The sequence below is a fragment of the Odontesthes bonariensis genome, chromosome 22, assembly GCF_027942865.1.
Source record: "Odontesthes bonariensis isolate fOdoBon6 chromosome 22, fOdoBon6.hap1, whole genome shotgun sequence".
In the NCBI taxonomy this organism is placed as follows: domain Eukaryota; kingdom Metazoa; phylum Chordata; class Actinopteri; order Atheriniformes; family Atherinopsidae; genus Odontesthes; species Odontesthes bonariensis.
This window is the reverse complement of record NC_134527.1, coordinates 26,954,668-26,968,452: the sequence shown is the minus strand read 5'-3', so window position 1 is coordinate 26,968,452 and position 13,785 is coordinate 26,954,668. Positions and strand designations below refer to the sequence as shown.

The 13,785-nt window shown below is 40.4% G+C and overlaps 1 protein-coding gene across 2 annotated transcripts in view; it reads right to left on the bottom strand.

The window, feature by feature from the left end:
- pip5kl1 (phosphatidylinositol-4-phosphate 5-kinase-like 1) overlaps positions 1 to 13,785 on the bottom strand; it is a 33,783-nt gene that overhangs the window by 14,836 nt on the left and 5,162 nt on the right. For both annotated transcript variants that reach the window (XM_075455701.1, XM_075455702.1), the window contains exons 2-4: positions 11,533 to 11,748; positions 518 to 568; positions 261 to 415 (exon numbers count right to left, since the gene is read on the bottom strand). In XM_075455701.1, the coding sequence (XP_075311816.1) occupies positions 261 to 415; positions 518 to 568; positions 11,533 to 11,742 (416 nt within the window). In that variant the 5' untranslated portion in view covers positions 11,743 to 11,748. The remainder of the gene's footprint in view (positions 1 to 260; positions 416 to 517; positions 569 to 11,532; positions 11,749 to 13,785) is intronic.

Genomic DNA, 13,785 nt, shown 5'->3' with positions numbered 1-13,785 from the left:
TCCTTCCACTCACTATTCAAAATTTGAAAAAAGGGTAAGCTTCTCAAAACAGCTTTAAACACTTTAGTAGACCTCTGCATGCCTGTATGTTTAATTCAATCATCATTCCTGACTCAAGTGCCAGGTATGGGGCTAATGTCATAAATACAGTTTGATACATTCAGCACTTGAGCTTGCAAATGATCTTGCACTGTATTTTTGGAAAAACTTTTTTTGTGTGTGTGTGAGTTAGTAAGCAAGTGAGTTAGGAGCTGACTCACGTCAGGAAGAAGTCGGCTTTGCTTTTGGAGTTGCTGATGAACTGGAGGTAGCGATTTTCAGAGCAGAGTGATTGCTGATACTCCTGCTCTGTCATTCCTAAAGAGCCCCGTAGGCTGGAAAACACTGGGCCTGCAAATGTCTCCATTGTAAAATTCTACAAACACATTCACAAACAACTTAAGCATGCAAAGCCTTTGTAACAATAATCAATTTGGAATTTGTAGCTGTTAGATCTGATGCAGACACATGCACTTACCTCATGAATCTTTGTGACCTTTAATCTAAAATCATCATCTGACAGTTCATTCTAGAGCAGGAGAAAGCACATGGAAGTTTAGATAAATGGGGCTAATTACTTAATAGCAACATTTTATTTTCATTTACATAAATAGAAATAGAGTAACACTGTGCAAATGTTTAACACAAAGAGAGCCCTCAACTCACAGAAGACAGAGGACAGTCTCGAATTTGAAAATGCCGATGATGATGAAACAACCTACAGTACTCACAAAGTACCTTAAAAGACTGTGGCGACAGATGTGGGAAACTGTTTATTTGTGTGATTCTGAGAGACAGTAGTTTTCCTTTATTCAAGCTAGAAAGCCAAACTAGAAAGAACTATGCAATCACGTTTTGTGTCTATCAATTAAAATCTTATTAAGTAGTTTTTGTTCAAATGGTTTGATTTTGTGACTTCACTAATATTTCATCAATGTATGGCTTTTGTTTTTGGGCCTTTGCATAACGAAGAAGGATTCCCTCTGTAATTTCTATCTTATTGTGCCATTAAAGAATTTAAATGAAAACCTAGAAAAAGCTGTTCCTGCGAAACAGCAGTGAGAAGGCTGATAGAGTGAATGGGGATAGCTAACCATGTTAAAAAAGCTAAAAATCGTGAAATTAAGCAGAAAGTTAGTTGCTGAAGTTTTAAAAGGTCTGAAAGGTATTCTTAAAGGACCCGGAGCTAGATAAAGGCAGAAAACTACAGAAAGGAAAAGAAAAAATGCAAAATCAAAAGTGAAAAAATTCAGAAAGATGAGAAACAATGCAGGAAAAATTGAAAAGTCAGGAGAAACTTATTTGCTGAAGTTTCAAAAGGCCTGAAATGTATTTTTGTAAGGACCTGGAGCTAGGTGAAGGCAGAAAACTACAGAAAAAATAAATGGGCTGGAATGAAACAGGCTCACATTTTACTTCAAGGTAATGAAGACACCCGAAGATGCCAAAGTAGCAAAAGAAAAGTTGAATTTTACTAGAAAAGCAGTTGCTGAATTCTTAATTAGCACAATATTCTATGAAGAAGGTCAAAGGTCAAGTGAGTAATTGTTTAAATGGCTACTGTGTAATATGTAGCAGAGGAGTGGAAGAGAGATGTCCTCATAGTTATAGGAATTTTTGTAAACAGCTGCGGCTTAATGAGCTCACACACAGCAGAAATGGAGAAGGAGGAGAAGATGGCCGAAGGGATACTATGACCTCCTGTGAGAAAATAAGAGGAACGTGGTAATGTAGTTTTTAGTTCAATGGAGTGAAAGATGTGGAAACGGGAGCAATTTGAAAACATGTGAACCTGTCTGCTGTATCACACCAATGTTCCATTGGAATCAGTGAAAGGATTTGAAGACTTTCTCTCGCTTTAAGGCTCATTGCTGAAATTTTATAAATGTCAGCTCTTTGGTAGTTACAATGGCTGAAAGAGATCAAATTGTCTTACAATTTAAGGTATAATTTGTTTCTATAAGTATGAAAGTTAGAGGAATTTGTTTGGAAATTTAGTTCAATATCAGTAAAAGCTGAAAATGATCATTGTGTCACTCTGTTGGCTCCCCATTCTTAAAAACCAAGAAGGAGCAAAAATTAAAGTTAAATATTTTAAAAAGTATAAAAGTTAGAAACACACCAAAAGATAGAGCATAAATCTCCTGAAAAGAGCTGAACGTTTTGAAACCAAAATTGTTGAATCGTCACAGTCGTATGCGGAAGTAGTTAAAGGACAAAAAACGTACGGAAGAACTAAGATGTTGGACTAATAATAAAGAGAAACAGGAAAACAATAATGCTTAATCAGGATTCTCACAATAATCAATATGAGGGGCCATTAGTCACATAGAAGTTAGGCAGGATTGTCTGTGTTGATTTTTGGTCACCAGGTCTGAATGCTTGAATAGAGGGCAACTGACTTTCTTATCTTGGTTGTCCAATCCAAAAGGCTTCTTCAATCCTAACAAACAAAATTCTGGGGCCGAGGTTGCCGAGGTGGTCAAAAAACTCCTCGGTGAGTTCCTCAAGGCTCTGGATGTGGTAGGGCTGTCTTGGTTGACACGCCTCTGCAGCATTGCGTGGACATCGGGGGCAGTGCCTCTGGACTGGCAGATCGGGGTGGTGGTCCCCCTCTTTAAAAAAGGGTGTGTTCCAACTATAGGGGGATCACACTCCTCAGCCTCCCTGGTAAGGTCTATTCGGAGGTACTGGAGAGGAGGATCCGCCGGATAATCGAATCTCAGATTCAGGAGGTGCAGTGTGGTTTTCGTCCTGGCCGTGGAACAGTAGATCAGCTCTATACCCTCGGCAGTATCCTGGAGGGTGCATGGGAGTTCGCCCAACCGGTCAACATGTGTTTTGTGGATAGGAGAAGGCGTTCGACGTGTCCCTTGGGGAAAAAGGAGCTGAGCCAGAAGGCGAAGCTCTCGATTTACCGGTCAATCTATGTTCCTACCCTCAACTATGGTCACGAGCTGTGGGTAGTGACCGAAAGAATGAGATCGCGAATACAAGCGGCCGAAATGAGTTTCCTCCGCAGGGTGTCTGGGCTCTCCCTTAGAGATAGGGTGAGAAGCTCGGTCATCCGGGAGGGGCTCAGAGTAGAACCGCTGCTCAGAGTAGAACCGCTGCTCCTCCGCATCGAGAGGAGTCAGATGAGGTGGCTCGGGCATCTGCTTAGGATGCCTCCTGGACGCCTCCCTGGTGAGGTGTTCCGGGCCCGTCCCACTGGGAGGAGACCCTGGGGAAGACCCAGGACACGTTGGAGAGACTATGTTTCTCGGCTGGCCTGGGAACGCCTCGGGATCCCCCCAGAAGAGCTGGAGGAAGTGGCCGGGGACAGGGACGTCTGGGTTTCTCTGCTCAAGCTGCTGCCCACGCGACCTGATCCCCGGACAAGCGGAAGATGATGGATGGATGGATGGGTTAAAGATATGGCATACGTATGATAAAAAGACGTCAAATAACAACATAACATAGGTAACAATTGTGAATCTCAAAATTCAGATGGATATCTGTGAAGTTATGATCATATGAATAACGAACCAACAATGTTATTTTCCTGTGTTAACCATGGAATACAAAAGAAACAGCAGGAAACATCTGTTAACAGTTGCATTACTTCATATAAATGTCCAGTTACTGACTTCATTAAGATTTAACAGTTCAATACTACAGACCACTAGGGGGCAATGTGGCTCCATAGAGAAGTTAGTAATTTTCCAAAATAATGATTTCTTCGTTATTTTTTCAAGTACGATCGTGAAAAAGGTCTTAAAATGCAGCTCATGATTTCACTGAGAACCTGAAAGAAAATGTACAAAGATACAAGGCACATTTGATACAGTTTTAAGATCCACTGAATGTGAATCTGAGACACCTGTCTCTCATCTGGCTGGATCAAAGCAGATGTCACCTTTGATTTACTTTAGTCCAGATAAGGTGGTGAGCCCATTTAGTCTGTTGATTCTCCAATGTCTAGCAAAAAGGGTCCTTTGTTTGCTCAGCTTAGTTAGCACTTAGTCGTTAATGAATCCCCATAAGTTCATGGGGCAGGTCTGGGGAAAGAGAAACTCCCCAAATACTTTCCATTGGGCAGAGGTTGTTGTAAATTAGATGATCTCGGTCTCTTCCTTGGTGTAGAAATCCCCCATCTGGTCCTTACACAAACATTCCCACACAGGAATGTTGGAGCCTCCCAAAGTTTTGTATTAAATTCCACACTTGAGTTCACTACAGCACATTATAATTTATGTCTTTATAGGAGAAAACTTCTGACAGTATTAGCACTTTCATTTACTGATCGAGTGATCCGTGATCAACTACTCTGGTTTTGCAATTATTAAGCCATAGAAATATGCATAAGAACAATAACATGTTTAAAATGCCAGTACTTGAATGTTCTTTGGCTTATTTTTCATTGTACATTGTTTTCATAGAGTGGTTTCTTATAAGTTTGTTTTGAGAGTTTTACCTGCTGATCGAGTCTCAATTGATTATTCCTGAGTTAGCGTAGGGGAAAAGTGTTGCTCCTGCTCGTCCATTACAACACTGGTCGTGACGGCGGTAACATCATGTCATATGTCTGTTCTTCACTATTACCCTTTAAAGGTAAAGTCTTTGCTTATTAATACATTATATGTCTGTATTCATGTTCTCTGTGTTTTTGGAAATAAGTTTGAAGTAAAATCTGACTACGTTAACAATGTTGGCTTGAGTAGGTGCAGCCTCACTTAAAGGTAGGGTAGGAGATCCTGGATTTTGAGTCCAGCGAAGCTGCATTTTGAAAATACACAGGTCAAAAGTCCCAACCCTTTTCTTCAGATTCCCCCCGAAGCCACGCCTCTAGAGTACATGAACGCTCACGAGCACGAAGGTGCACGAGCGCTGTTCTGACAGCAAGCATCGATCGTTGCCGTATTTAGTATTTAGTTTATGCTAACTATACATTTAATAATGCTAGGTGCTAGCCAAGCTGGCTCTAGTTTAGCTTCCTGCCACGCTTCTGGACACGTAATTCGTTCACTTAGCAGGGTACGCGCACAGGGGGAAGAAGGGGGAGGGAGGAGCAGATTGCAGTTTGATAGATGGCATCAGAATCCAATCATTGTTAACGGTCCGTTCAGTATGATTGGATAGTGTTTTTCCTAGATTGTACGTTCTAGAGGCCACTAAAAACTTTTCATATTTGTGTCAAAACTTTTAATTAATTGGTTGCAATGGGGGTGTGAAGAGTATTTCAAGCAATATGTAAAAAAATGCTCCAGAAAAAGAACCCCTACCCCACCTTTAAGTTTTACTCGTCATATTTTTCTTGCTAGCTATATCACATGGAACGGGTAGCGGTGCAGTCGACATAACTGTACTGTTTATGTGCAATGTTTAGCACTCAGGAAAGATGGAATTGTTACTTGTTATATTATTTTGTACAGTTAAGACGTTGATGCTAATGGTTTTTTCTGCGCAAAGGCATCAGTCTGGTTATTAAAACTGTTGAATATAAGAATATTTTATTAATGTTTGTAAATACACAATGTGTTATTGTGTTAATACTGTAATATTGCTGTAATAATACAGTTTGTTGTCCATATTGAGGTTACAGTACCCACTTGGACATGTGAATTGCACTGAGATTTTGGCAACTAGTATAAAGTTGCAATTTAGTCTTACCCTTTTATATGATAATGTGTTGCTAAAAATATGGTTCTTGTGAAAAATCACATTGCAACACCAGACGTGATGGCAGTAATATCGGTTCTTGTGTCTGTTCTTCACTATTCGCCTTTAAAGAGAGAGGGGAGGTGTAACAAGAGCGCTCGGACAGCTGTCTTCTGAAGGTAAAATCTAAATATGTACTTCACACAATCCATAAAAAAGAAACTAAAAAAACTAAAGATAAGATTCACAAAGAGATTTAAAAGAAGATAGTGTGCTGGCCTGAATGACTTATCTATGCAGGGCATTTGATTGCGAAAGGGCCCTGGCAGAGACGGTTTTGTCACCTTATGTAACACGTATAGTTTCAAGTACCATCAGTAGGGCCTTTATATCAGCTGAGGTTTTATAAGCAGTGATCAAGCACGTAGGAAGCCAAGATATGATAGATATAAGAAGGAGCCAGACTATTCAAATATTCTAAAACAAGCACAAAATCTTAAAAAGCAATTCAAAATTTAGAGGTAACCAGTGAAGGACAGAATCGATTTACATAATATTCTCACTAATAAGGTCTCTTAGTCCATGTTAAAAGCCTGGCAGCTGCATTTTGTATCAGCTGAATTCTTTGGATATCTCAACTGGTTTTACCAGAGCCTTGCAATAATTGGGTGTAGAAAAATTAAAAGCATGGATGATTTTGTCTATGTCTGCAGCAGACAGAACCGCCTGACCTTGATTAAGCTGTTCTAATTGGGCAAAGCTAAATAGCACCCCTTTTGTCATCTAAGCATTAAACAACAGGTCTAAGTTAAAAAGCACTCAAGTTTCGCTTCTTTTCTAATGTCATTAGGTTAGGACACCCAAACCAGACCATTAATGTTTCTAGGGTTGGGTCAACATGAGGTAATTAAAACAAAATTGTATAGCTGCAGGAATGTATACACATTTTTTATGTCAGTAAAGCAGGATAATAATCTGGGATATATCCATGGTACCAGGCTTTAACAAGATTATGAAATCAATGCTATAAGGCGATGCATGATTTCCCCCTGGCGATATAAGTCATTAATTCATGAATTTTCTTCACTTCCTTTATCCTCTTTAGGGTTGTGAGGGGGTTGATAGAGCCTATCCTAGCTGCCACAGGGTGAAAGGACAGGTATACCCTGAACAGGACTCAAGTCCATCACGTGGGTAGCATTTCAACAGCAATTAGGAGAGGACCCAAAATAGACCTTTGGGGGACCTGATGGAAAAAAGGAATTGAGAAGAGGAGGCATCTACCAGCTTTAACCCTGTAAGACCCAAATATAGAAAAAAATGTGCACATTTTTTTTTTACCTCTCATTTATTGTTTTAGGACCCCTCTGATGTAGAAATGAAGGAGTTTTCAGATTTTTTACATTTTAGTAAGTTTTTAAGAAAATGTTGTAAATTTGCAATGTTGGGCATGGTTGGGAACAGAATTGTCTGGGGTACCACCTGCAGGCATTTCTCCCTGAATGAATTCAGCCATGGTCTAAGTTTCCAGAGTTTGTCCTTCTTTTCCATCTCTGACACAGTCAAGTTGTTTATCATACTAAAAGGAACACATGCATCCTCCAGAGCACTTACAGGTTTACATTCAAGACCATTCGGACCTGTCCCTGAACAATGCAACATGCATACCCCCAACAATTGCAGAACATTCAAAATCGTTTTTCCTATCTCTTAATGCTACTAACTGCTGCTTGGGCAACACTGAGAAAAAACTACAAAGAAACAGGAAGTTTCAAATACTGCTATAGATGCTGGAGTTTCAAATATGCCAGACAATTTATTCATGTGTTCAATTATGGTCTAAGCTAAACTAAGTAAAAATGTAACAGAAAAGCACATTTAGCACTTAGTTACAATGAATCATCTAACACTTTAAATTTCTACTACATTTTAAAAAAAATGTGTGATCATGTGAGAAGTGCAGTGTCATTATGTAATGTGTAAAGGAGCCCAGGTTATTTCCACTCCCACTCTGGCCCAACGTTGTATATTTAAGGAATTTTACTTGCTTTAATCCTGACAAATCCAGTCATGCAAAAAAAGGAGATGAGCTCAACGGGAAATTTGCAGGTAGAGTGAGTTCAAGGCCAGATGACTGGAGCTATAAGCACTTCTTCTATCCAATAGCATAGCATTGTGTGGAAAAAAAATAGGACCCACTGACGATGGAAATGTGGTCTTGAGAAAAAAAAACATTTGCAGGCCTTTTTTTAGAATTGTTAAAAGTGATGTCGTAAATTTGCAACTGTGGGTCTTACAGGGTTAAAGAGACCTGTTTATTTGACACATGAGAAACAAACCAATTAAATGGCACAAAACTAATGCAAACTTGGTTCTTAAGATGGCTGATTAAGACATTATGGTTCATTGTGTAAAAAGCTGAGCAGAGATCAAGTGGACTTAAAATGGAACAAATCATTGGTGACTTTATCTAGTGCAGTTTCAAAGTTGTGAAAGGAGTAGAAATCAGATTGAATATTTTCAAAGATTTCAATGGAATTAAGGGGAATAAATTCCTTTAGTGGAGATTGTTTTAAAATTTGAAAGTGGCAGTGAGGAGAGAGGTCTAAAATGAGTTTAAAAAATAAGGATCTGCAGATGGCTTCTTAATAGTTCATAGGGGCATATTTAAAAATAAAGGATAATACTTAAGAGGAAAGAACTAACTGTTTTAAGGGCAGTTTTTAATGGCATGGGGAAGGCATGGGAAAGCACATTGAGTTGCCTGTGGTATGAAATGCGCTATATAAATAAAGATTGATTGATTGATTGATTGATGAACAGAAGGGTAGTCAGACACATCCTGCTAGAGCAAATGTAACATGTGGTTCCAAGGCCAAGAAAGTATGGGAGGTTTAATTATCCCAACTACCATCAAAGCAGTGTGACACAATTGATGTATGTGAAAAAGTGATGACCAGAGCATGCTGTTCTGTATATTAGGTAAATATGTGTGTGTGTGAGAGAAGAGAGAGAGACACAGAGCGAGAGAGATGTTTTGGAGAATCTATAGATACAACACAAGTGCAGGGGCTGTTTTGCATAAACCTGCTGAGTCAGCAGAGTGTGTTTGCATGGAATTAGGGTGAAGCAGTTGCATAATAACATGAAAATATCAAAAACAGGCTATATATACATACACACACGATATCGCCAAAAGTATTCGCTCATCTGCCTTTACACGCATGTGAACTTAAGTAACATTCTATTCTTAATCCATAGGGTTTAAAATGACATCGGTCCACCCTTTGCAGCTATTACAGCTTCAACTCTTCTGGGCAAGCTTTCCACAAGGTTTAGGAGTGTGATTATGGGAACTTTTGACCATTCTTCCAGAAGCGCATTTGTGAGGTCAGACACTGATGTTGGCCGAGAAGGCCTGGATTGCAGTTTCCAGGTCTTATTCATCCCAATGGTGTTAGATCGGGTTGAGGTCAGGACTCTGTGTAGGCCAGTCAAGTTCTTCCACACCAAACTCGCTCATCCATGTCTTTATGGACTTTGCTTTGTGCACTGGTGCACAGTCATGTTGGAACAGGAAGGGGCCATCCCCCAAACTGTTTCCACAAAGTTGGGAGCATGAAATTGTCTAAAATCTCTTGGTATGCTGAAGCATTCAGAGTTACTTTCACTGGAACTAAGGGGCCAAGCTATGTGGAGAAAACCTGGTCTGATGAGGAGAGAAGGCATCCATCCCCCTTTGGAAGGAGAGGCTCTCATTTCTAGAAATATGGACGAATTTATTAGTCATCCAAAAACATGACAACCCAGGGTTGATACCAGGATGCAGAGTTGTAGTCTTACAACTGTAAGTAACTACAAATGCTGCAGCCAGAGTTCTGATGAGATCTAATAGGAGAGGTCATATTTCTCCAGTTTTACCTTCTCCTCATAGGCTCCCTGTTAAATTCAGAATAGAATTTAAGATTCTTCTCCTCACATATGCTCTTAATGACTGAGCTCCATGATATCTTAAAGATCTGATTATAAGATATTTTCCTAACAGAGCACTTTGCTCCCAAACTGCAGGTTTACTTGTGGTTCCCAGAGTTTCTAAAAGTAGAATGGGAGGCAGAGCCTTCAGTTATCAGGCCCCTCTCTTGTGGAATAAACTGCCAGTAAATGTCTGGGAAGCAGAAACCCTTTCCACTTTTAAGACTAGGCTTAAAACTTTTAAAACCTTTTTGATAAAGCTTATAGTTAGGGATGGCTCAGGTGATACTGAAACATCCCATAGTTAAGCTGCTATAGGCCTAGACTGCTGGGGGGGCTCATCTGTCACACCTTTCCTCACTTTGCTCTCTTTTTCCACCGTTTATTTTCTCAAATGATATAAATAAAACTGAATTGAATTGAACTGAATTGAATAGCCCAGCTCCTGAAAAATAACCCCACACCATAATCCCCCCTCCATCAAATTTACACTTGGCACAATGCAGTCAGATAAGTATTGTTCTCCTGGCAACCCCCAAACCCAGACTCGTCCATGAGATTGCCAGATGGAAAAGCGTGATTCGTCACTCCAGAGAACACGTCTCCACTGCTCTAGAGTCCAGGGGTGGCGTGCTCTACACCACTGCATCCGACGCATCACTTGGTGATGTATTGCTCGGATGCAGCTTCTCGGCCATAGAAACCCATTCCATGAAGCTCTCTACGCACTGTTCTTGAGCTAATCTGAAGGTCACATGAAGTTTGGAGGTCTGTTGTGATTAACTCTGCAGAAAGTTGGGGACCTCTGGGCATTATGCGCCTCTGCTGACCCCGCTCTGTCATTTTACGTGGCCTACCACTTCGTGGCTAAGTTGCTGTCGTTCCCAATCGCTCCCACTTTGTTATAATACCACTTACAGTTGACTGTGGAATATTTAGTAGCAAGAACACTTGTTTTTGATTATTTGGATGGGTGAGTGAATACTTTTGGCAATACAGCGTATATTAAAGCTATTTGTAGTTTCTGTTTGCAGAATATCCATGGATATTAATAAAATTAATTGGTTGTAGGGTTTCTTTGGGCGTATATATCAGCCCACTGATATAGCTAAAATAAATATTAATGAGGTCTGGCTTCTTCAAACATCTTTATCGCAGGCTTTTTGTCACATGTTCAACAGCTATCAGGATTTTTTGATTTTCTGAATGGACATCAAGATAATGATTACAGTGAAACCAAAACCTTGTTCATCAGGTCTTAGTGCTGTGAAACATAGTATTAACAGTTGGTTTTAACAATTGCTAATGGATATACAGTACCTAAACTTTATACCAATATGCTGTCATACAGTGACGATCAGGGATGAGATTTTACTGCTTTACTCCTTTAAGAGCTACTAAAAGGAAAACAAATGTGTTAACTATGTCCTTGAAACATGTGACAAAGATACTGCTGCAGCTCCAACTGCTGGTAAGAAACCAAACTGCCATGCACCTGTCTCTTACCTCACCCACAATTTTTTAATTAAAGTCCTCCCTTTCACCAGAGACAAAGAGCATCCCTGGAGCTCCCAGGCCCTCGGGACCTGCAGTTAAAGGACCCACTGTATTGTTGTTTATGAGCCCAAGTTCCAGCCTTAACACCTGTAATCATGTCAGCTCTTGAGCTTATTATATCATACTAAAACAAAACCCTTAAAGACTATCCATAATACTGACCATGAACCATACTCTGTAGTTAAACTTAAGTCTTGCTTGTACATTTATGGACCATAATACTTTCATGTGAATCTACTGCATGTTCATGTCTTTTAGATACTGTACTGTATATGCACATATTCTGGTGACACTTAAGTTTTGCTTTTGCTGATCCCTACTCACTGTGGGTGGGTTGTCAATGGTGTTTTGGATGGCTGCAGCCAACCCTTCCTTCATCATGCAAGTCAGGCTGTAGAACTCATGCTGCTCATCGATCTCAAACAAGCCCAGAAGCTTCCACTGCTGCCTCAAACCTCCCCACCTCTTCCTCTTCACTGTACCAGAGCCCTGACGATGACCAGACATCCCTATGGCACCTGTAGCAGCTGACATCTCCAGCTAGGAAACAGAAAACACATATCTGAAACATGTGACATGTTACTGCTGCACAGTCACCTGATGCCACACTCTCAATAGAGAGAAGGTTGACAAAGCTTCAACAAAAAGAAATCAAAGAGGACTGAGAGGCCAGCAGCAAAAGCAGAACACAGCAGTTGAGTGTTTAACAGGGTTACCATGGAGACAAACACAATGGGATAAAAGCTCAATGGGATATGCTGTAGTTAATGACACAATAGTATAAATAGAACATCAGCCATGTGTACATTTATATATTATGGTGAGCTTCAGACAGGTTAGGTAATAATGACAAAAGGAGTTTGACTTCAACAAGAAAGTGACATTTTAATGCTCACCAAAACCTTATTTTTAAAATAAATACACACAAAAAAAAAGAATACACACAAGATCGGGGTTCAGTCACTAATTGGCTAAACATGTTTGTGATTGTTTGCTATCATAAAATTAACAGTAATCTAACAAAACAGGTATGAAACAGCACAACACTGACTACTGCACAAAGAAGAACACTTTTAAGTAACTTAGAGCACACTCAAACACACATAGCCCAAACCTAGCTAGTTAGCTGTCACAAAGCAACAAAACAGTCCCTGAGGTCAAGCTGATTGGGTCCACTGAGATGGCCTCCTTATTCTGGTGGTCAGGTACAATCTTGGGACTGTTCCTCTGCCTATGACTCACCCTCACATGGGGCCGAGGGTTGGTAAGGAGCCAGTCTACCTGAAGGAGTACCACTCATTTCCTTTTGATCAACCACACCCTATACGCAGCGTCTGACAGTCTCCCATTTACAGTACATGGTCTGACCCGGTGACTTGGGCGATTCTGTATTCCTCTCAGGGATGTAGAACCATATTTGCGCCCCAGGGGCAAAGTCCTTGCCTCTGCAAATAGTGTCATAGACCTGCTTCTGTTTGACCCTGGCATCGGCGAGAACCTGACTGCTCATTTTGTCCATCCCCAAGAGGGGTTCTCGAAGCTGGTGTTGTGGTTTTCTGTTAAGTAAGGCGGGCTGAAAATGAATATCTCTTGCAATCTATATCTCTTGAATATCTCTATATATTATATATATATAAAAGATTTATTCATGTAAGCTCAGGCTTTACCATGTCTGGCCAGGAAAAAGTAAGCCCAACCAAAGCCTCCACTGCATAATACCCTCAGGTGATGCACCTCTACACATTTTTTAAGCTGTTGTTATCACGGTGGAATGTGTTTTTCAGAAACCGAGTGTGTGTGTGTGTGTGTGTGTGTCTGTCTGTGTCCAGCTTGTATACACTGGCTTCAGTGTCAATGTGAGCATGTGAATTTCTCCCTCATATGCTTCAGTAAGTGTATTCTCCTGTGTGCGATCATATGACTTAGGCTCAATGTCAAAACAAGTCTTCACTCCTTTTATTGGATAAATCACTGTCACAATCATGCTTGGCTGTTTTGGATCTGAGTCTTAGCTGGCCTGAGCAGGTTTTCCTGAGAGCCTTTGGCAAAGCCTGGATTGCTCCTGCCACCCTACATGTTCCTCATTAAGACATCCTAACTATTATTTCTTAAAAAGAAAAATAATTTGTTGAATTATTATTAATTTTTTTAATCAATTACTACACATTTCAGGCGACCCCATTTGAATTCCACACGACCCAAGGTTGAAAAACACTGTCCTAATAGGAGCTGCAGCAGCAACTAGTCTTCTCCAGATAGTCTCACTATTTTTAGTGGTAAATCAGCTCTCCATATGATTCCTCATATAGTTCTCCAAGTATCTTTAACTATTCCCTGTTCTTCTAGTATCTACCTGCCTCGCCTGCTCTTCCCTTGTCCTGGTTTCCTTGTACCTGCCTCGCCGTGTCCTGGATTTCCAAGCCAGCCATTCTCAACAACCTGCCTACTCGCCTCACCGCCGACTCAGATCCAAAGCCGACACAGCCAACGCTTTTCCCTCAATTACGGACTTCCTCCATCACATAAGTAAAGACAATTTACTCCCTTTTGAATTATTATCTACCTTTGTGGAGGATC